This window comes from Pieris napi, chromosome 18, assembly GCF_905475465.1.
Source record: "Pieris napi chromosome 18, ilPieNapi1.2, whole genome shotgun sequence".
NCBI lineage: Eukaryota > Metazoa > Arthropoda > Insecta > Lepidoptera > Pieridae > Pieris > Pieris napi.
This window is the reverse complement of record NC_062251.1, coordinates 571,491-596,252: the sequence shown is the minus strand read 5'-3', so window position 1 is coordinate 596,252 and position 24,762 is coordinate 571,491. Positions and strand designations below refer to the sequence as shown.

General features: G+C 35.0%; 1 protein-coding gene across 3 annotated transcripts; it reads left to right on the top strand.

Moving 5' to 3' along the window:
• The first annotated feature begins 847 nt into the window (after window positions 1–847).
• LOC125058621 (gamma-interferon-inducible lysosomal thiol reductase-like) lies at window positions 848–24,256 on the top strand. Of its 3 annotated transcripts, none has more exons than XM_047662729.1 (7): window positions 848–979; window positions 12,295–12,378; window positions 18,914–19,045; window positions 21,424–21,492; window positions 22,378–22,482; window positions 23,638–23,790; window positions 24,129–24,256. In XM_047662729.1, exons 2-7 carry the CDS (start codon window positions 12,301–12,303, stop codon window positions 24,216–24,218), a joined length of 627 nt encoding a protein of 208 aa, XP_047518685.1. In that variant the 5' UTR covers window positions 848–979; window positions 12,295–12,300; the 3' UTR covers window positions 24,219–24,256. The 3 variants fall into 3 exon arrangements, with proteins under 3 accessions (XP_047518685.1, XP_047518684.1, XP_047518686.1); XM_047662728.1 differs by lacking the exon at window positions 848–979 and adding an exon at window positions 6,814–6,910; XM_047662730.1 differs by lacking the exon at window positions 848–979 and adding an exon at window positions 10,207–10,256.
• Window positions 24,257–24,762: the final 506 nt, after the last annotated feature.

The window sequence follows — 24,762 nt, the reverse complement described above, 5'->3', positions numbered from 1 at the left end:
ATGGCGGCAACTCTCTTCCAAACATTGTTTAGTGGTATTAAAACACCTTGATTCTTATGTTCCGCTTCACAGAACTCTTTCACCTTTAATATAATTTCTCGAGCCGAACTTTTTACAAATTTTGGCATTGTAATCAATCTTCAAAATGCACTAAGCTAGTTAAAAATTCACAAAAATCTACCACAACAAACGAACTTGATGACATCGACGAATGACAACATTGCCGACCTATCAAATTTAGTTCCAAAAATCACCGCGGGACTTCTTTCATGAAAAGCACTATACACTTTATTTTTACTAGTATTTAACAATATACATGTCGCAGCCAACTAGCTTAATTAGCTGTTCAATTAACAGCCTAGCCTTTTAACTCATAAACGCCGTTTAACTAGCGGCCTGAAAGATATCCAGTTGATCAAACAGCTAGGCAAATGACTCGATGATTCGTGTCCATAGTTGGTATCACTAACATCAGGTGAGCCTCCTGCCCGGTTTACCCTCTGTTTTATGAGTAACAATAGTTAAAAGGGCGCCAACGCACTTGTGAGCCCTCTTGCATTGAGTGTCCGTGGACGGCGGTATCATTTGCCCCCTGTTCTATAAAAAAAATATAAGTGTAGCTTGCTCATACATATAGTACATATACTAAACAGATACTCCTGACATTCAATACATATAAATTCTAAACACACAGACTGACTAGCAAGCTGTATACCTACTGATCATATGATTATGTTTTTAAGACTACTTTGAATTATCATAACACCAAAACGTTATTTGGCGCGTTTACGAAGAAACAGTAAAATACAGTTCTTATTTGGTCTCAGCGCTTGTCTATAATAGAACGAAGTGATTATATACTCTTTGGTTCATAACGGAAAGTTGGCAAAAGTATTTACGGCCAGTATAAACGCTAAGCTCTCGCAGTGCGCGCGTGTTGGATCTGTCAAACTGACTGCTACTTTTTGCCGCGCAAAACGTGAGTTTTTTTTCCTTCACCAAACAGGTTGTAATTGTGCTGTACATGTAACCTTGATATGGTTAAGTACAAACGCTTTGCGAAGCTGCTTCAAGTTGATTTATAAGTCTTAATACTTATAAAGTTGTACGCAATTATTATCAGATATGTATGTGAAAATAACGGACAAGAAAATTTCAAATTTCATGGTTTTTATATTCTTATAAGCTATTTCACGTAATTCGTTAAGCGTACTGTATACAATTTTATTCACTTTGGCACACAGGTTACTAATAAAATTTATTTATTTACGCAATTATAGGCTACAGGTTAATGAAACCTGTCGTATCGCTTATATTTCTTTGTCACAAAGCGTTGTTATAGTTAGCTAAGCGTACATAAATACAAAACAAAATAAACAATATACCATACAACCTCAGAGGGGACTCTTTGTGTTGAAGAAGTCTCAAGGGTCCGCTAAGAATAAAAAAAACGATGTTTGAGGAATAAAGAAAATAATAATAATAAACTACAAGCTCCCACCTTATCAGAATGCCAAATCATAAAATGACTGCTTCACGACTGATTTGAGAGCGACCGCCGCGCCGATGCGAAAACCGCTGTGTGAGTTCGAAAAGTGAGTTACAGAATCGCAAGGCTGGTTGTAAAAAAAACTCGGCGAAAGGTTGCTGAAAATGTCCACCGAGGCACTTTTCATCACAGTTTTGTTATCTGTTCACGGGATCATAAAACGATGCGTAGAAACGTGAGTCAAAGGGTTATTTGTTTCTAGTAAACCGTGTACTGCATTTAATAGTATCTTAAACAGTATAAATTCGTGGACTACTATATTTACAGGATACTTAAGGCATACGAGATACTTAGTGACGGCTCATTGGTCTAGTGGTTAGTACCCCTGACTGCGAATCCATAGGTCCCGGGTTCGATCCCCGGCTGAGACAAACATCGATGTGATGAGCATTTGATGTTGTGCTTAGTTCTTGGGTGTTTAAATATGTATTTATATGTCTATCTATCTATAATATGTATGTATATCCGTTGCCTAGTACCCATAACACAAGCTGCACCAGCTTAGCATGGGACTAGGTCAATTGGTGTTAATTGCCCAAACATATTAAAAAGAAAGGGAGATTAATTATAGATTTTAAAACATTTTAAACCTTGTACGTAAGAACGTAATTTAAACTCCTAAGAAAAAATCTTTCTTCAACACAGAAAAGTAAATAATAATAATAATTATTTATTACAAGAATATGGCACAAAAATGTTAAGATAACAATCGTAAATCGTTCGCATATTCCACACACAATTCTTATATTATCTGTATCGTACATATCATACTTTATTAAATTTATATCAATTACAGTGTATAGGGGCCTCATAGCCTAGCGGTCTTATTAAGTGGCAGCTAGGTGAGGGGTACCGGGTTCGATTCCCGGTTCGAGGGCAAGTTTTAATTTAATTTAAAATTTGTTCTCGGCCTTTGGGAGGGTTGTGCGGTACCGGGCGAGTGCCTAAACCGTACATGGAGGACACGGTCGAATTTCTAAAGACAAGCACGAATTGTAAAAAATCCTATATATACTTGACGCTGGCTAATGCACAAATCGTGCCAGAGCCATAAAAAAAATTACAGTGTCTCACGCAAATAATCTAACTCAATCTAACTCTGGTCGGAAGATCTTTTAATTCTTTTGGTAATTTATTGTAAACTTTTTTGTGAAAGAGCTAAGTTCTAACGCACAAGCACTTGTATACACATTACTCAATTAAAGTTAGTTAATCGTAAACAATTTTCTAATGTAGTTTCTAAAGCATTGTTGTAGACGCATTGTAAACGTAACATTCGGTTGAATGGTCAATCTGAAAAAAAATACTACATCAGAACTGTTTCAAATTCAAAATCATTTATTCATTTAGGTAACACAATGTACACTTATGAACGTCACAAAAGAAATACGCAGTATGCGTTCTGTCCCGCTCTAACGCGTATTGGCCGAACCTATATTACGTCACCGTGTGTTAGGTTAATTTCGTTACGGAATTTCTTGATTCGGCCGCCGCGCTCAAAGCCCGCAATAAAATCTATGAAATAGCTTAATATACATTGAATTCTTCTAATTTTATATTTACTGCCAGTTCTCAATTCAAGGGCGTAGAACGGAAGAGAACAACTGGCAATAAACTCTCCGCCACTCTTTTAAATCATAAATAATAATAACATTAATTAAAAACAAAGATTTGTCCTCGCAGGCTGCACGGATCGACGTCACTGCTATGAGGATTTCTGTATGTTAGCCATGGCTATTATATATCTCTCACGAATTACGTAGTATTGAAGTGAAACTTCTTTATCGGGGTTGGAAAAAAATTAGTGTAACATTTTTTCGTTACGCCGTACGCGTCACGTTTTTCGGTTACGCGTCACATGTTTCGGTTACGCGTCACATTTGACCGTTACGCGCGTCTTTTTCTCGTCCCTACCACGGTTGATTCGAAGAGATTCTAAACCATTAATAAAAAAAATTATAATAACTTTAACAATGATACTAAAAATTATATTACAATTTATGAAATTCTGTAATAATCTTAGTGGTAATAAGGTAAAATGAAATAATTGTATTATTTGTATTCAAGTCTGTGATATTAAAAGCCTTTTGTTAAGCTTTATCTAATTTAACTTTATTTAACCAATTTCTGTAAAGTTAGTTGCATATAGATAATTTTTCGAAAAATAAGGTCATAAAGAAGTTTCATTTCTAACGTGTGCACACTATTACACGCACATTTTTATTATTTCGTTACGCGTCACATTTTTCGGTTACGCGCCATGTTGCTTTTTGAAGTCAAACTTCTTTATCGGCGTTGGAATGAAAGTTCTTTATCGACGTATGGGAGAAATTTTGTAGCAAATCGTCACGTTTTTATTTTGTAACCATACAGATTAACCTACTTTCGAAATGTAATTATTATGGTTTCATGATAATGTTTATTGTCCAGTCGTAATATGTCCAAAATTATCTTGTGTTTCAATTAAAATTGTTTTTTATGACTCTTTGTTTCAATATTGTAATATTCACTTGAACACGTAACTTCATAGATGTAATAGTAGTGTATCTTTAATAACAATAATGTATGGTCAAGAATATGGTACAAAAATGTTATGGTGATACAATCGAAAGTTCTCATATTCTGCCACACATAATGACGTGCAAATTTGTCTTTACTAATATTATAAACGCGAAAGTATAGATGGATGTTTGTTATTCTTACACGTCAATACTACTGAATGGATTTTAATGAAACTTTAAATATAGCTTATACATCAGAATAACACATAGGCAACAATTTATAAATAAATTGTGTGAATTGTCCAAAATATCGAAGTAGGAAAAATTCTACCATCTGCGAGCTATTGGCCTGCGCTGCCAAAACTGCTAGAGTTACACATATGTAATGTATGATGGAAATGTTTATCTTAAATAGTCCTACAAAAAGCCCGGCACAATATACATATATCTATATCTTATGTGTAAGCCATTATAGCCAAAATAGTGAACCATAACTAAAATAAAAAAAAAATTTAAATGCACATTTGGTAGTAATAAATTTATTCCGAAATGAAAATAGATACTTTTATCGCTTCTGATATTTAAAAAAAAATCAGTGGCGCTGTTTCATGATCATTTTTAAATCTAATAGGCAAGTAGGTGATCAGCCTACAGTGCCTGACACAAGCCGTCGACTTTTTGGGTCTAAATGTCGGTTTCCTCACGATGTTTTCCTTCACCGTTCGAGCAAATGTTAAATGCGCACATAGAAAGAAAGTCCATTGGTGCACAGCCGGGGATCGAACCTACGACTTCTGGTATGTGTGATTCTGATATTTAAAGTGGATAAAATATGTCTTCGCTACATCATTTGGAAAAATATTATTTTAATCCTGCGTAGTCGCTGCTACCAGCTAGTATACTATATGTGCATATACTGAGCAGAAATGATTTCAGTTTGGTCTCTACGTCCGGAGATTAAATTCAGTAGCGGATATTAACCCCAACTCTGGGTCAATCCCAATGATAATATAATTTAATTTGTATTTCGAGGTCATATTAATCTTAATATATATAAATTACGTGTCACGTTGATTGTCCGCTATGGTCTCCTAAACTACCGAACCAATATCAATCAAATTTGCACACCGTGTGCAATTTGAGCCAACTTAAAAGATAGGATAGCTTACATCTCAATTTATACCCGCAATATAATTTTATTGCAAAATATTTGTTTATTATTTAATAGTCACAATTCTAACAGATGGCGCTGTGTTGAAAGTACCAACGTTTCACATAAGCTACAATTTAATGGCATAACCACCAAAAAAGCATGGTGGTCCCCATGACTGGTGTTCTCCTACCGTTTCCCTTGAATAGTTTACTACTATGTAATATAACAAAAACCTTAGCCACAGCAACGCTTGGCTGGTCTGTTAGTATATAATTATAATAGTATATGAATTATATTATACTTATCACAGGCGCCAGGTCACTGGTCAAATTACAAGAGGAAAATTGCTGTGATTTATACATTTGAATTGATAAGATATATTAAACAAATAATAAAATAACGTAATAATATATTTATAATGTGGTATTTTATCACTACGAATAATATAATACTGCTAACATAAATTAATATAACAAAAAAACAATAAATAAAATAAATCAGTGGCGCTACAACCTCTTTAGGTCTGGGCCTCATTTGTTGCATGATCAATTTTTAATCTAATAGGCAAGTAGGTGATGTCTCCTGTGCCTGACACAAGCCGTCGACTTTTTTTGGGTCGGTTTCGTCACGATGTTTTCCCTTACCGTTAAAGCGAATATTAAATGCGGACGTAGAAAGAAAGTCAATTGGTGCACAGCCGGGGATCGAACCTACGACCTCATGAGTCTCACGCTGAAGCCACTACGCCAACATTGCTCTAACAAAAAACAATAACTAACTTTAAAATATAATAACTAAAATATATTATTAAAAGGAGTCCCTTTAGGCAAGGTTCCGAAGATACTGGCAGCGTTCCCCCTTTGAATTGCTAGACTAATTCTTTGTCCGAGGTAGCTGCCAGCTCTTCGGTCTCCTGTTATAATAATAATAATCAAATTAATATTATTATTTACAATTTTATTTAGAATTGTCCTTTTTCATTGAATTAATAACCTACATACTAATAATAAAAAAATAAAAATGTGCGTGTACTAGTGTACACACGTTAGAAGTAAAACTTCTCTATGACCTTATTTTTCGAAAAATTATCTATATTATGCTAGTTGCATATAGATAATTTTACAGAAATTGGTTAAATAAAGTTAAATTAGATAAAGTTTAACAAAAGGCTTTTAATATCACAGACTTGAATACAAATAATACAATTATTTCATTTTACCTTATTACCACTAAGATTATTACAGAATTTCATTAATTGTAATATAATTTTTAGTATCATTGTTATAGTTATTATAAATTTTTGTTATTAAGGGTTTAGAATCTCTTCGAATCAACCGTGGTAGGGACGAGAAAAACACGCGCGTAACGGTCAAATGTGACGCGTAACCGAAACATGTGACGCGTAACCGAAAAATGTTACACTAAATTTTTTTCCAACCCCGATAAAGAAGTTTCACTTCAAAAACAAAACACAACACAAGTAAAATAAAAAAAGCATATAGCGTACGGAATGCCTTTTAATTTCCAATTAAATTTAAACTGGAATATTTTACTTATATAACAAGAATTTAAGCTTCGAAAAGAAAGCAATTAACATAATTTATTTACAGAACATTATCTTGGTTCAAAGATGGGTCACGATTATCAGTACGAACTGTCAGTGTAATGAGTGTAGTGAAACAAGTTATAAGTGTTTTATTAAGAAAGGTAATTACAAAACATTTAAATAAATATTAAATTGTATTTATAACGTTATTATAAGTATTAAAAAAAAGGGTGTACTTATGTACGCGCGTAAGAAGTTATACTTCTGTGGCATTATTAAAATAGTTTTTGATTGCATGCAAATAATTAATTACAATTAAATAATCAAACACTGGAAAAGAAGTCATTATAGTCAATAAAGTTCAGTTTACATTTGAAAAATTAAATAAATAAATATTATTATTCTCTTACATTAAGTGTAATTAAATTCTATTATTATTCGAATGTTGTTTTTAAATTATGTCCAATGCCGTAGCATCTTCCGTGGGCTACTTCATACTGATAATTTTGTGTCACGGTGCGCGCGTATCGTAAAATTTCATTCTCATAAATTTTTCATAACGCGCCTAAAGAAGTATAACTTCAAAAAGGTTTGGTTAAACGAGTAGTAACAAAAACAATAATAATAAATCCCTCTTTGCAAAGAAAGTAAGTAGTACATTCATAATGGATATAATAAAACACACATTTAAAATAGGCATGTAAACAAGCAAAAAAGTGCGTGCTTTTATTTTACCATGCCTTCTGCTGATAGAGGACAAACCTTTGTTTTTAAAGTCAAAGTCAAATCATTTATTTCAATTAGGCCACCTAAAGTGGCACCTTTGAACGTCAAATAAAATATAAAGAAGATTCTAGTTGCCCCTTCCAAAAGGTAGTTTCGTGTGAAGAAGAATGGGCAAGAAACTCCACACTTACTCTTTTAAAATATTTTGTTTATATTAGTTAAATAATTATATGTGTTTAATTTATTTTATTATTATTTATTACTTAAGATGTCAAGTGGAACATGGTGTAATGGTTGCATCTCCTTACAAACGTTGTCTAAAACAAAAAACTTTGCGGAAAAAGAGTGGCGGAGAGTTTATTGGCAGTTCTTCTCTTCCGTTCTACGCCCTTGATTTGAGAACTGGCAGTAAATGTAAAACTAGAAGCTACATATATATATACATTACTTGACATTCATAAGTGTACATTGTGTTACCTATACGAATAAATGATTTTGACTTTTGACTATGGTCTAAGATCCCGCTATACAACGACCTTCACCGAGATGCTTATTTAATGAAACTTATTTTATATATAATTTAATATGTCAATAAATATAATCCATATGGGTTGCCTAGCCAATTTCAGTCCAGAGTATTTTTAATTAATTTAAAAAAAAAATTTTTTTTAAACATTTCACCGGTATGATTATTAGATAAATTCTATACCAATCGAAAGTATGAAGCCCATAGAATATGCAAAAGTTAGGTTGTTTTTAATCAATTAATTATTTATGTGTATATTTTTTATGTGACACTAAAGTATATATACATCTTTAGTATAAAAGAAGGTTTTAGTGATACATATATAATACTACCCTGATTAAAAATATTGATTGAAAAAAGTTCAAAAAATTTATTACATGCAAATTATAAAAAAAAAATTTTTTTTTAAATATTAATTAAACATACTCTGGACTGAAATTTGCTAGGCAACCCATATGAATTATATTTATTGACATATTAAATTAAATATAAAATAAGTTTCATTAAATAAGCATCTCGGTGAAGGTCGTTGTATAGCGGGATCTTATACTACTAGTACTGCGTTCCAGATCAGTCGCATCAATGATGCGACTTTTTAGCGAATTTCTCAATGATTTCTGGATCCGACTCCGATGTCATCTTCATACCCGACGGCTCATTGGTCTAGTGGTTAGTACCCCTGACTGCGAATCCTTGGGTCACGGGTTCGATCCCCGGCTGAGACAAACATCGATGTGATGAGCATTTGGTGCTTAGGTCTTGGGTGTTTAAATATATATTTATATGTCTATCTATATATAATATGTATGTATATCTGTTGCCTAGTACCCATAACACAAGCTTCACCAGCTTAGCATGGGACTAGGTCAATTGGTGTGAATTGGCCAATATAAAAAATACCCCGTAATGTACACAAATTAAATAATGTTCTATACATTTACTTAAAAGGCCGGCAACACACTTGCGAGCCTTCTGGCAATGTCAGTGGCCATGGGCGGTATCACATAAAATCTGACTGAAGAGAATCCTATATAACAGTATTAGAAATTAATATTCAAATGGCCGAATCTGGTGCGATGCGGTGAAATCCTCATTCCATCAGATAGAAAGTTCAATTGACTTATAACGGTTAGGTGCGAAAATTTTGTTTGGCGCAAGTTATAGGTGATAGCGTTTTAATGAGATATCGAAAAAATTAATGACAAAGAGGGTACCAATTCTTAAAAGACTGGCATTGAGAGTGGCGTTTATCACTACATAGTATAAAACAAAGTCGCTTTCTCTGTCCCTATATCCCTATGTATGCTTAAATCTTAAAAACTACGCAACGGATTTTGTTGCGGTTTTTTTAAATAGATAGAGTGATTGAAGAGGAAGGTTTATATGTTTAATAACATCCAAATAGTGGAGAAATACTGTTATTTTTGAGGTTTCTAATGTGATGTCGTAAATAATTACATTTTTTTTCGCTTACATTGCAAACGCAGGCTGAACCCTACGAGATTTATCAAAATATCCAAATTTAATGCGTTCCACGGGCAGTGATGAATAAATCAAAACTACTTGATCGATTTTAATCATTTTTTCAGTGGGTGACATTATATTTTATACCCGTGCGAAACCGGAGCGGGCCGCTATGTTTTTACACGCTTTATATTAGCTTCACCTGTATGTATGTATGTATGTATGTAACCGACTCCTTCGGACTCGATTTTATTCAAATTTTGCGCACCTGTCAAGATCGATGACAATGCAATAATCCGAAAAAAAAAACAATTTAACTAAAAAATAAAAAAAAAATAATAGTTTAAAAAAACTAAAAAACACGCTTTTAAAGCACATCAAACTAAAAAGTGAAAAATAATTCCTAATTTAGGCTGAAAATGGAACTAATGAACAAAAAATACTGGTATTATTGTGAAAAAGCGTGGGGCGCTCTGTGCCATATTTTTTCGTCTATAGAACGTTGGATACGTTCACAGTTTTTCTGTAGTTATTTAGTATCAGCATTGCATCCGTGCGAAGCCGGGGCTGATCGCTAGTTTTATAATAATACAATCGCGAAATCCCGTCCCCCATACCATTCGTGTCACAGTCGAATGGTCTAAGGAATGGACAATTGTGAAAGTGCCGCCTTCCGTCACTGTTGACAGATCACTGACCACTCGGTAACAATAAACACATGTACAAGGAGCTGGTTTAACCAGTTCTAAAGTGAAGTGAACTATTACTACAACAATACCTAGACAAGAGACGTAAGTAACTTTTAAAAAAAAAAGTGCGTACAAAGTACACATGTCAGAAGTGAAACTTCTTTGGCAAACTAAGTTTTAACTCTTGTCTTATTTATACAAATCTAAAATCTTTTACATAAATAAAACAAAAAAAAATGGTGTCAAGTTTCGCGCCATGAATGACTCGCTAAAAGAATAATAAACAATCTTATATTAGTTCGATGCTAAAACTCATTCCTTGCCTTATAAAATTTGTTTATCTATTATTTTTTTATCACAGTTACCTATAGTCGAATTTTTAATTAGACGATATTAACTGACGTTTACGGTGTTGTCAGTTTTTAATGAAATAAAAATAGTGTTGTGACAAAGTAAAAACCCCTGAATTAATGATCGGTGATGGCACTAGTCGCCGCGCCGCGCTTTGTAATAAGACGTCAAAAACTGATTGTAGTTACATAGTACTAGTACCTAACTTATATCAGAGCACTTTTATACAATTTTGAAATAGAAATAATATTCTTTTATTGTTTGAAATGATTGACTATTCACACTCATTGTTCATTCATCTGATTGAACAAGAACTGAACGCATCACTATTACTTTAAATATGGCAACATTATTTTACAAAGTGACATTAGCTACTGTCAGTTGGCTTCGTCTAATTAAAAATACGACTATAGTAGAGATAGCTCGAAAGCGATAAGGCCGCCAGTTGCACTTCTTTTCATCCATTTCATTCATTTCATCATGTCAACTGCATTATATTTATGTATGCAACGAAGTGTAAATAAATAAATTAAAAAAAACCCTGTGTGTATCTACTTATGTTTACGCGTTAGAAGTTTGGCGTAAGAAGATAAAAATGTTTTCAAAAATTTTATTCTAACAATACACACAGACTAACAATAGAAAAAACTAAAATGTTGACTATAGCTAACTTCAGGGTGTCGGTTTTTTGAAGTTATACTTCTTTAGGCGCGTTATGAAAAATTTATGAGAGTGAAATTTTACGATGCGCGCGCACCGTGACACAAAATTCAGTATGGGCGCCGAGCGTGCGCGTATTAAACAAATAAAGCAGTTTTAATTATTTTGTCAAAGAAATTTAGCAATGCTTTTTCACAAAGACCTATTTATACTTAGTTAAAAGGTTATGAAACATACCTAGTTATTAAATTGAATTAATAATATAATATAATAATAATTATTATTAATATTAATTAATAATTGAATAATATACTAAATATTAAATATTGTTAAATTATTAACGCCTAATATTGATTATTAATTATTTAATATTTAAAAAAAATAAAGAAAGCCAAAGAAGTATAACTTCTTACGCGCGTACATAAGTACACGCACCATTTTTTTTTGTGACGGTCTGCGCGCGCACATTGCCGTTAGAAAATGTTTGGTAACGTTAGTAAACATTTGTTAGCAAACATTTAATCACAAATGTTAAAAAATGTTTTCATGTTAGAAAATGTTTAGTAATAAGTTAACAAATTATAAAAAAAAACAAAATAAAACAATAGTCTGTGGCACTATATTTTCTTCTAGCTTTTAGCGTTTGGCGCATCCAATAAGAGCGCTTTTTCTTCTTTTTTCAACAAAAAATGAAATCTATTCCAATGAGCAAATTCTCTTCCATTTTCGTGTAGACGCCATCAGAACGCAAACCCAACTGCGAGCCAATACCAGATTTAAATGTTAGTAAACATTTTTTATTAGTGTAGGCGCACAACAATTCCTAACAAAATGTAACAATTGACAACATTTGTTAGTAAATGTTTAATGTTCTAACGGCCATGTGGGAGCACCATAACGCGCCAATAGAAGTATAACTTCAATAAAAAATTACCTAAATCACCTACAATTTAATTCTACCACGATTTTATATATGTACCTATAAAGCAAGGGTAGATATAGGGGGAGGCGGTCATAAACCGCAGGGTCATAGTTATATTTTAGGGTAATTTTCTACTAACTGTGTACCCGAACGTTAGACCCGCTCCTAGTTTAATTAATGATTCTAAATTATGTTTTATTGTTGCAGTACAAAATGAGGTCACTGGTAGTAATATGCGTACTCGCATTCATGTGCGGCGTGTTCGCTAAGAGCAAAAAGGATGACAACAAGGTTAGTATAGTTAAATATAAATTATTATTTGTTTAAACAATCTTAACCCATCTCTTTGTGTCAAAATGTGTATACGCGTGATAAAGACAGAAGTCTTTGTTAAGTTGAAACGGTGCAAATGGATATTTTCTATTTCGCACTCGCGAGCCTTCTGGCATTAATGAATCTTTCTTATGGTTATAAAAATATATGTGATAATTTTTTGTAAATTACTTATCAGAAATGCTTCGAATGGAAGCACACGTACTGATGTCTAGTCTGATGAGGATCGAGAAACTGTTAGTGTAGTGTCTAGTGTGGAATTCAAGATCTTGCTTCCATCTCAAATCAAAATACCGCTCGGCTGCACGTATCTCAAAACACACCATTAAGACGTACTTATCATGTCAATACAAAATTTCATCAACATCACCTTGATCCACAGTATCACAGTCAGTTTAAAGGAACCGGAGAATCTCCCGATGACTTCTCTGTTTTTTTAGTGCATACCCACTAAAACCCCACAGCGCCACCAGCAATCGCCCGAGGCAGGTACGGACAGCGTAGCCTTGTCCACATCCAGTCATGCGATCAGCCACGAATGATGTGGAATGGAACTTGGCACAGCAAGAGCCATTCACATCGGCCAATTCGCCCTGTTTTACCGGTTTGACTTTCCTGAGCCAACCTCCAACTATTCAAAGTTAGAGTGTACTTTCCCTCAAAAGCCGGCAACGCACCCACTAAAAATACCCACAGGCTGCGATAACCAGTGGCGTAACAGGGCTGGCAAAATGCCACGGGCCCCCGACCCAAGAGGGCCCCTGCCCAAGATAAATTATGTTCTTCGGATTAATGTGTAGTCTCCAATACGCATTGGGCTAGCGGAGGGACTACAGACCATTCCCTCTCGCCTAAGAGAGGAGGCCTATGGCCATTAGTGGGACATATACAACGTGTACTCTATACGCTGAATATCTCGAAGTTTATTAAAATTAAACTAAGTAGGGACGACTTTTATTGTTAGGGCCCCACGAAAGAAGATTTGCCACGGGCCCCTGATGGTATAGTTACTCCACTGGCGATAACAGTCCTTTATGGGCCTCGTTTGTATAAAAAAATCGAATATAGTAGACGTAGAATGAACTCCATTTATATTGTACACGAGTCGAGATGGATAAAATATTCAATGATAAATAATTGTGAATAATATATACTACAATAAGTATTTTATGGATACCGGATATAAGCAATAAAGGCGTCGTAAGCTACAGACCGAGGTAACGTGTTCAATAGGGCTAGTACGTGTTTCATCGTACGTAAATGTTATTTCAAAATAAAGTATGTATTTAAATATATAATAAATTTTTATAAATTTCACGATTTATTAATCGTATTATTTATTTGTGAGATATAGTATGTGAAAGAAAGAACAGTTGTTGGTATAACAAAATGGGTCAAAAGGAATTTCGCGTGTTACCGAGGAAAACTTCAAAAAAGAACACACGATTAGGTTTGGAAACCCGAAAAGTTAACTTAACTAAGAGTTAAGATAGCTGAGATGTTAAATATAAAAAAGGAACGTGTTGGACATATTTGGATGTGCGAAAGCTCTGTTCTAAGTGCCCCGCGAGCGAAAAAAATCAATGGCGCTACAACCTCTTTAGGTCTTGGCCTCAGATGTATGAATCTGTTTCATGATCATTTTTAAATCTAATAGGCAAGTCGGTGATCAGCCTCCAGTGCCTGACACACGCCGTCGACTTTTTGGGTCTAAGACATGTGGGTTTCCTCACGATGATTTCCTTCACCGTTCGAGTGAATGTTAAATGCGCATATAGAAAGAAAGTCCATTGGTGGACAGCGGGGATCGAACCTACCATCACTAGGCCAACACTGCTCTTTTGAAGGTGTTTATTCGCAATAAATCCGAATTTTTGCATCGATATATGACAATGGGTTTTCATCAATGGCTTCACAGAGGTGTTTAATCCACAGCCGAGTAAACTGCACGTGTTGAACAGATTCCATGGCTTGGAAAGTAAAAGTAAAAATCAGCTATCATGGTAATGACGGTTGTATATTTCTTAAGGCAATTTCTGCCGCGCACCACCACTATGTGGAACCAGCTGCCGACTGAAGTATTACCAAACCAATTCTACTTAGAGTCCTTCAAGAAAAGAGCGTACCAATTCTACGGCAGCACGCTTGAGAGCCTTCTGACCGTCTACCTTCTGTTACATAAACAAAGAATAAATAAATATAAAAAGTGAGTTTAAAGGCAGTTACAAGATGATTCCCTAGTCTATGTTTGGCTATGTTCAATCCAAAAATGCCAATGTAAAATTAAATTTAATACAAAATAATATTTCGTCATAAGTTTCCATAGGATTAGCATCTGTCAATATTAAATACTGTACCAAGTGCTAAAAAACAACCCAGCAGTCCTGTCAATCCAATACATTTCTGACTCTGAAAGAGCAGCCGCGTGATTCTGTTAATCCGTGAGTTCACCTCGCACTAAACACGCTCCCTTCGTCACTCACGTCATTTTTGGAATCTCATGGTATTCTGTTAAGCAATTTCACATTACGTCTTGACAAGCGGAGGGAGCTTGTAGTTTATTGTTTATCAGAATGCCAAATAGTAAAATGACTGCTTCACGACTGATTTGAGCGCGACCGCCGCTGCGAAAACCGCTGTGAGAGTTCGAAAAGTGAGTTACAGAATCGCAAGGCTGCAGTTCAAGTGAGAATGTTACGATAACGTTTTAAACGATATCAACAATAAATCTCGTACTAATCGAGCCGTTACGCAGTTCGCGCAGGTGGGAATGAGGTCATTACGTGTTATATGATTTATTGTTTTATTTCGCCCTTTGCGTGTTTGTGTTTTAGCATGTTCTAACTGATTGAGGTCAAAAATAAAGCTCTCTCTTCTACCGTATTTATAATGGAGAGTGTTCAGAGTTAATTAATTTATTTATTTGATCAAGTGTATTCCTACAGCTACTTATTAAACAATATTCAAACAATTACACTGTACATAATAGCCAAAACGGAATACACATTTAAACATACACAAAGCACAATTTCACTTATACAAAAAATATACAAAGAATATATATATATTTTTTTTTTATCGTCAAGTGATATCAGGAAAGACCAATACTTAAACCTTATAGGTTACCATGGGCTTGCACCTGGCCACACCTTTCCAACACGAGAAGGAAACTGCTTAGATCATGCTCTTGTAAATTCAAGCCTCCTAGCTAAAGTGGCAGTTTGCCCTTCATTAGTGTCAGATCACCTTTGCGTTATTTTAGGAATTAACACCATCCCCATAGCAACACCACAGCCTGAGGCCATTAGAAACAAGACCCGAATCAACTATGAAGGAGCTACAGAAGAACTAAAGCTCACTAACTGGAAACACCTCTATGACATCAAAGAGATAAATAACGCAGTTGAAACCTTTAACGATACGCTAAAGAATGCCATCTCAAAACATACCGTCATACAACCAGCAAGAAACTCCAAAACCATTAGGAAACCATGGATGACCGCTGGTCTTCTAAATTGTGTAAGACGAAGAGACACTCTTCACAAAACCGCTAGAAAACATCCCAAAGATCTTGAACTATTGGATAAATATGTAAAATATCGAAACTTCTGCAATAATCTTCTAAAGAAACTTAAAGATAAACTTCGAAAAAAGCACGATTAGGCAGAACAGACATAACACCAAAAAACTATGGGAGTCAGTAAAAAGTATATGCCACATAGGTTCAAAGGAGTCGCATTCCACTGACCTACTTCAAATAACACCCGATCCTGTGGTAGCGCTAAATAAAGCCAACGACTTTTTTACAAACATAGGCAATAGTTTATCGGAAAGGACTATCACATACTTACATACATCTGAGGAACAGCTAGCAAAAAATATAGATAAGCCATCCAATACAAACTCATTTTTCTTACATCCAACAGACGAAGAGGAAATACGTGCAACTATCAACAAACTTAAGGGTAACTCAGCTGGAGGTTGTGACAACATAGGAAGCGAACTGATAATCAGACTTAAAAACATCCTTGCGGCTCCTATAACCTACCTTTGTAACCTTAGCATGTCGACCAGCACCTTTCCTGAAGCTTGGAAGCTAGCCAACGTAACCCCAATCTGGAAGTCAGGAAACAAAATGGACGTCTCTAATTACAGACCAATATCCCTTCTTCCAGTCATAGCCAAGATCCTAGAACGAATAGTGAACAAGAGGCTGCTCTCATTTTTAGAAAAGCAATCGCTCATTTCCTACAACCAATTCGGGTTCAGAAAACAAAGATCTACTGCAGACGCTGTCAGTAATCTTACTGACCATATAAGCGAGAAATTGGATATGGGGCAGGTATGTATAGGTGTCTTCTTAGACCTCGCAAAAGCCTTCGACACGGTCTCACACTGCATTTTGCTGCGAAGAATGGAACTGTTAGGAGTGAGAGGGGTGGCTCTGCAATGGTTTGCATCCTACCTTAAGGATAGGCAACAGCGTGTTAGTCTTAGGGGACACACAAGCCACAAGAAATACGTCAGATTTGGAGTACCACAGGGCAGTGCGCTTGCACCGACCCTCTTTTTAATATATATCAACGACCTGTGCAGTCTGCCACTGGACAACGGAAATATTTATTCATTTGCCGACGATACAGCTATGATATTTCATGCTAAAACTTGGGAACAGGTTTCTGTCTTAGCAGAGAAAGGTATAAATTGCGTCTCCAACTGGCTTCAAAACAATCTGCTTAGTCTAAATCTCAGCAAAACCAAATTTATGTGTTTCAGCATAACAGATCGCTCCCGCCCAACGACCCTACCAGTCATAAAACTCCACACGTGCTATAACCAATATCCATGCCAGTGTCCTGTTCTCGAATACACCGAAAGTATAAAATATCTAGGAATAACAATAGATCGACACCTCACTTGGGAAAAGCACATTGATGCACTGTCTTCTAGAATCAGAAAACTTATGTTAATATTCAATCGACTGAAACGAGTAGCGGAGGACGAAGTTATTAGAATAATTTATCTAGCACTTTGTCAGTCCATTCTCACATACTGTATATCGGCATGGGGAGGAGCGGCTGAATCTCTATTGCTTAAGTTGGAACGTGCACAGAGAGCAATCCTTAAAGTTGCCTATCGCAGGCCGTTTAGATACCCCACAGTCAAACTCCACCTAGAAACAAAAACCCTCTCGGTAAGGAAGCTTTACATCTTGGCGACCTGTTCAAGTTATCATAGATTCCATGGGCTCACAATTCAGGACACATCTAAGAACAGACGTCTTGCATTCCCAACGCCAAAACGAAGGACTGTATTTGGACAACGCTCCTTTGCATTTAGGGGCCCCTTCCTTTATAACAAAATCTCCAAATCTATGGACTCTGAGATCGTAAAACTATCCAGATATAAATTAGCAAGTCACATAGAAACTACACTAGCCAAATTGGATTACGAATCCACAGAGGCATTACTACATATCTTGGTATGACTTTGAGGTTTCATAAACATAGACACAGTGCACGATCATAACAACTTTCAGCTACATTCTCAAATACATGCGCAAACTCACCTATTCACACACTCACTCATTCACTTCATACGTAACACTAAATTTATAACTATTATTGGTATTTTTTTATTTTTTATTATCATTTTTTCATATCACATTTTTAAACTAATTTTAACATGTACCACGAAATAATTGTTTTCTAGTTACCCACAACACAGGGCCTCCCTAGTGTGGGGACTAGCGATTCATGATTTCTGTCACAAACCTTTCTGTCATTAATAAAGTTTTTATTATTATTATTATTATTTTATTTATAATAAATTTTAAGTTCTAAGACCTAAGATTCATTGCTCATCACAATATATATTTAATACAAAGGATTTTTTTTTTAATTATTTAAGTTTTTTTTAATTATTTTTTAAACATTTTTGACGTGACAACGTCTTATAATTCGATGCGGCGTTACCTCGCTCTGAGGCGTTCCATTTAAAATTAACATACGTACAAATAAATGTAAATTGATCAATTCAATTGTGATTTCCATTTACCTCCTTCTCTATATCCACACAAAATACCTATCAAACAAATATATATTTTTTTTTTTTAAATGCAACCATCCCATCAATATTTTTTTATGATGTTGTCACGTTCAACTATCGTCAGTAAACCGACTTTACAGACAACCGATTTTTTTTAGAAACATTAAATATATCTATTTGCTGTTGTGTAGTTGTTCGGACTAATACCTGCAGCTGAGATTCATTACGTCGGGGCAGAGTATAAAATACCATCCGTATCACCTCGACGTCCATCGTTCCAGAGCGTTTTTTAAGGCAGTTTTTGCCGCGTTATGGCAAACGAGCCTACGGAACGCCCAAAAAGGGCCATCGTACACTCATTTTAAGTGCGTTGCCGGCCTTTAACTGTCCTCTTATAGTTAATTAGTTAAAAAGTATGTTTCGTCAATTGTTCCCATGTTTTCAGGTGAAAATTGCAGTCTACTACGAGTCATTATGTCCAGACAGTAAGGCCTTTATCACAACTCAGTTGGCACCAATTTGGAGAGAGCTCCGCGGCTCTGTCAAGGTTAAGCTGGTGCCCTATGGAAAGAGTACTGTAAGTATTCACAAAAATTTATTCCATAGATGGATTTGACGAAGTAGTTTAAAAAAAAGGGTGCGTGTATTTATGTACGCGCGTAAGAAGTTATACTTCTTTGGCATTATTCAAAATAGTTTTTGATTGCATGCAAACAATTAATTACAATTAAATAATCAAAGACTGGAAAAGGAGTCATTATAGTCAATAAAGTTCAGTTTACATTTGTTGAGTTCAGTTTCATTTACAATAAATAAATATTTATTATTATTCTCTTACATTAAGTGTAACATAAATTATATTATTATTCGAATGTTGTTTTTAAATTATGTCCAATGCCGTAGCTTCTTCCGTGGGCAACTTCATTCTGTAAATTTTTGTCACGGTGCGCGCGCATCGTAAAATTTCACTCTCATCAAGTTTTCATAACGCGCCTAAAGAAGTATAACTTCAAAAAATTTGTTTCTCTATCAGAAAGTAAACAACTTTAAAATTGTGTCCAAATATTAGTGTAAAATATAATTTTAAATAAAACTAGTTCGAACAGTATGTTTAATATATTATCTTTATATATATGTATATAACTAGCTGACCCGGCTAACGTTGTTTTGCCATGTATTATTTCTAGGAAACATTTTGTTATTTCAATAAAAATAACTATCTACTATAATAAAAAATAGGGGTTGTATGTAGTTCTTATGCTGTATCATAAAAAAATAAAAATAAAAAAAGTCTAAAAAAATTAAAATTTTGGGGTGGTAACCCCTTATCACTTAGGGGGTTGAAAGATAGATAACCGATTCTCAGACTTACTGAATATGCATAAAACATTTCATAAGAAGCGGTCGAGCCGTTTCGAAAGAGTATGGGAACGAACATTGTGACACGAGAATTTTATATATTAGATTCTACTTGATTGTAAATATGATGAAATTTTTTTTATAAAATAATTCTACCGTACGTGTGTATGTCACCGAGTTAAAACGACTGGACCGATTTGAATGTTTTTTTTTGTATGCGTTTGGGCGGCGGGGTTTGAGATTCACAAATCAGCCCGGCAGTTGGCGCTGCAGTCGTTATCTAGGTTATTTATCTATACAGCAACTAAACAGCTGGTTTTTGAGGTACGAGTTTCGGATAGCCGAACTGGTAGAGCTCTTGGCGCGTAACCAAACGATCTGGGTTCGATTCCCAGTCTGCGCCGTCCGTTTATATTATTTTACCATTGACCTGCGGTGCCGGAAAAGATCCTTAGTATTATATTATCACACAGTGGTATTAATACAGAATTTATGATTTTGTAACTAAATATCTTGTGCTCTGTTCAGTTGACACCCATATCTGTCTAACATTTTTGGAGCCATGCTAATGTTATTGAAGTGAAACTTCTTTATCGGGGTTGGAAAAAAATTTAGTGTAACATTTTTCGGTTACGCGTCACATGTTTCGGTTACGCGTCACATTTGACCGTTACGCGCGTCTTTTTCTCGTCCCTACCACGGTTGATTCCAAGAGATTCTAAACCATTAATAACAAAAATTTATAATAACTATAACAATGATACTAAAAATTATATTACAATTTATGAAATTCTGTAATAATCTTAGTGGTAATAAGGTAAAATGAAATAATTGTATTATTTGTATTCAAGTCTGTGATATTAAAAGCCTTTTGTTAAACTTTATCTAATTTAACTTTATTTAACCAATTTCTGTAAAGTTAGTTGCATATAGATAATTTTTCGAAAAATAAGGTCATAAAGAAGTTTCACTTCTAACGTGTGTACACTAGTACACGCACATTTTTTTGTTACATTGTTTGCCTATTTATTTAACAATACCAATCCAGAAGCACGCTGTGTTTCCACTCCTTCGTTGTCGCCATCCCCAGGCACTGCACGATTTGGTTCCCCGTTTTTAAAACAGCAAAGGAATGAAACTTCTTGTCCCCTTCTATCCCTAGACAGTTTAATATGGGTCCATTAAAGCATATACGGAGAGTTCAGAGGAGTTGTTCGGATTCGATCAGCTGAGTTTCTGATTGGACGTTGAGACAGAATACGAAATTCCACCCGTATCACCTCGACATCCGCCGTTCCACAACTGAGCGTTTTTCAAGGCAGTTTTTGCCGCGCACCACCATAATGCGGAACCAGCTGCCCACTGAAGTATTTCCGAACCAATTCTTGGGTCCTTCAAGAAAAGATAGTACCAATTCTTAAAAGGCCGGCAACGAACTCGCGAGCCCTCTGGTATTGAGAGTGTCCATGAGCGGTATCACTTAACATCAGGTGAGCCCGTTTGCCCCCCGTTCTATAAAAAAAATTTACATAGGCATCTTCTGGACAGGCTCCCCAATAGTCCAAGTCTAGTTGTGTATAAAAAGTATATTTTCAGCACGACAAACCAAATGGCAAATGGCTATTCAACTGTCATCATGGAGAAGACGAGTGCTACGGTAATAAGGTAAGTTATGTACGCTTTTGTGCCAGTCCATTTGTCAGTCAGAATGGACTGGCCCAAAAGGAAAAAACAAGGGCAGACTAATAGAGAGATGGATGAGATTGAAAGGGTAGCTGGATAAATCGGATGGCGGCAAATAAAGTAGAGTGGAAAAAGGAGGTTTTCTCTCGGATAGGGGCTTAGAGAAATAAAATAGTAAACATATATTTGTATTACTATAAATTATTGTAAACAATTAAGGTTTACAATAATTTACCGAAATAATGAAAAGATCTTCCGACTAGAGTCTTTAAAACTCGACTTGGTGTAATTTTGGAAAAAAATTATTATTCAATAAATGATTATTTGCGTGAGATTGTAGCTGATATTAAATTAATTACGTATGATATGTACGATACAAATAATATAATGGACTTTGACTAATAATGTAAAATTCCTTAAGACAAATTTGACGAGTCATTGGTCTAGTGGTTAGTACCCCATGCGAATCCATGGGTCCCGGGTTCGATCCCCGGCCGAGACGAACATCGATGTGATGAGCATTTGGTGTTGTGCTTAGGTCTTGGGTGTTTAAATATGTATTTATATGTCTATCTATCTATAATATGTATGTATAGTTGCCTAGTATAACACAAGCTTCACCAGCTTAGCATGGGATTAGGTCAATTGGTGTGAATTGCCTTTAAAAAAAAAATTGTGTGTGGCAGAATATGCGAACTTGCGATTGTACCACCTTAACATTTTTGTACCATATTCTTGCAATAAATAAATATATATGTCAATAAGATGTGGATATTATAATCTATGAGCACTTTACATATGTAAATATCTTCCAATAGCTATTCCTAAGTTACATCAGCTGATATAGACTCTTTGTATAAATTTCAGTTGCAAGCGTGTATTCTTAAAGACAAGAAACTGCAGGACACAGACAAAATGGAGATGGTTATTTGTCTGATGGGACAAACCAACCCGGATAAATCTTTAGATACTGTAAGTATTAGTATATATATATAGTAGTATAGTACCTGTTTCCAAATCAAAATACGTTTATTCAGCTTAGATACGTATTAGCGCATGCTTATGAATGTCAAAATTACAAAATTCGCGAAAGAGCAAGACTCTATCCGTTCGCAAAACTACCAGAATGCCTTGTTCTTGAAAAAGGGCAAGAAACTCAGCAAGTTTTACCTCTACATTACAATTATTCAAAGGAAAAATGAAACCACAACGTCATTAAAGTTGCATAAGTAAAAAAAAAAAATGTTCGGTGATTTACCACATTCACCATTACACACATATTCACAACACACATATACACACAATAACAAAACAAATTATAACAATATAACTAGAACTATTGCCACGCGTTTTTATCGTCTAGTACATTAACTGTGTAGTAACCTTTACAGGTTAATGTTTTTTTAATCTGTTTAAAGGCAGTTCTTATATTTCACTAGGAATCATGTTATAGCATTGATACTTAGGTCCATAAATGAAGTATTTATTTTCTCCAAATACATCCATTCCAATAAATAAGTATAGTTTCGTTAAGTATTCTTAGTTTTGGGTTTTTTTATATAATTTATAGATTCAAATTCAAAATCATTTATTCATTTAGATGGCACAATGTACACTTATGAACGTCAATAAAGAAGTACATATTTAATGCACGTTACATTTACTGCCAGTTCTCAAATCAAGGGCGTAGAACAGAAGAGAAGAACTGGCAATAAGCTTTTTAATCGCCAAGTTTTTTGTTTTACTAAATGTTTGTAAGGAGCAGCAACCAGTACACCATGTTCCACATGACATCTTAAGTAATTAATCTCTATCAGTAGGCAAGGTGAAATAGGAGTACGCACTTACATTCTCGTGGGAACAACACGCAAATACATAGTCGAAAAAAGTGTACAGGCACGAAATAAAAAAATCCGCACAATCAGTTATATAAAAATAGCCCTGCAAAGTCATTTATAACTGTTGTCAAAACTTATGGCCCTAATACGCTCCCTATAGAGACACCATGCCTTTAAATATCACCTTCCCCTTGAAATCATTACGCACTGATCTATAACTTGTGGAAAAGTTAATTAAATAGTTTTAAATGTAAATTCTACAGTTTTTAAATATATATTTTTTATTTAGTGTCTGCAACAAGTCAAACGTGAAGGAGAATCAGACAAGCTGAAGAAATGTGCGGCGGGAGAACAAGGCGACAATCTGCTAGCGGCTTATGGAGACAAGACAGATGCTGTCCAGCGCCCTCTATCTTTCGTGCCCACAGTTATTATCAACGAAGTGAGTAACAACGCAGTGATTATATTTTTTTTTAAATTTATTTATTAAAGTTATTACATCATACATAGTACTAAATCTATTATCTACGGTATATGTTACAATCTCTTTTATCTAAAATGTATGTATGTATTACAATTTAAGTAAGGGTTCAAGCATTCAAGTGCGTAACGAATTTTAGGGGGGGGGGGGCTTTTGTATAACGTTACGATACGTTACTGTTAATATTATTTTCGACTTTACCGTACCTTTATACCACATAATGGTAACTTTTAGGTATAAAGAGTCACTAGCTGGTCACGTATGAGAGTCGATAATACATTTGGCATCTTCTTTTACAGAAATTCGACCAAGCCCTCCAGGACGAAGCAATAAAAGACCTCAAGGCCGTCGTGTGTCGGGTCGCCATTAACAAGCCCGCGTCTTGTTGAGATTTGTCAATTGTCAAAGATAAAATGACGTAATAAAAACATTTATAGTTTGTAACTAATTTTTAAGTATTTTCTAATTATTGTACAATACGAGATTTTTCTAATAAAGTACTTACAATAGTTTATTTCTCTTTTATTTGCCATCTTTAATTAAATGAGCAAACTGTTTTTAATGCAGTTTTTGCCACCACTATGTGGAACCAGCCGGCCCACTGAAGTATTTCCGAACCAATTCCATCAAGAAAAGAGCGTACCAATTCTTAAAAGGCCGGAAACGCACTCGCGAGCTCTCTGGCATTGAGAATGTCCATGGGCGGTGGTATCACTTAACAGCCTCCTGCCCGTTTGCCCCGTTCCATAAAAAAAATAAAAAAAACCACCACTGAAGTATTTCCGAACCAATTCCGTATTTATTCTTGAAAGGCCGGCAACGCACTTGCGAGCCCACTGTCATTGAGTGTCCGTGGGTGGTAGGAATTCCCAAATCAATTCGACATAGGGTGCTTCAAAGGGCGTAAGTACCAATCCTTAAAAGGCCGGCAAC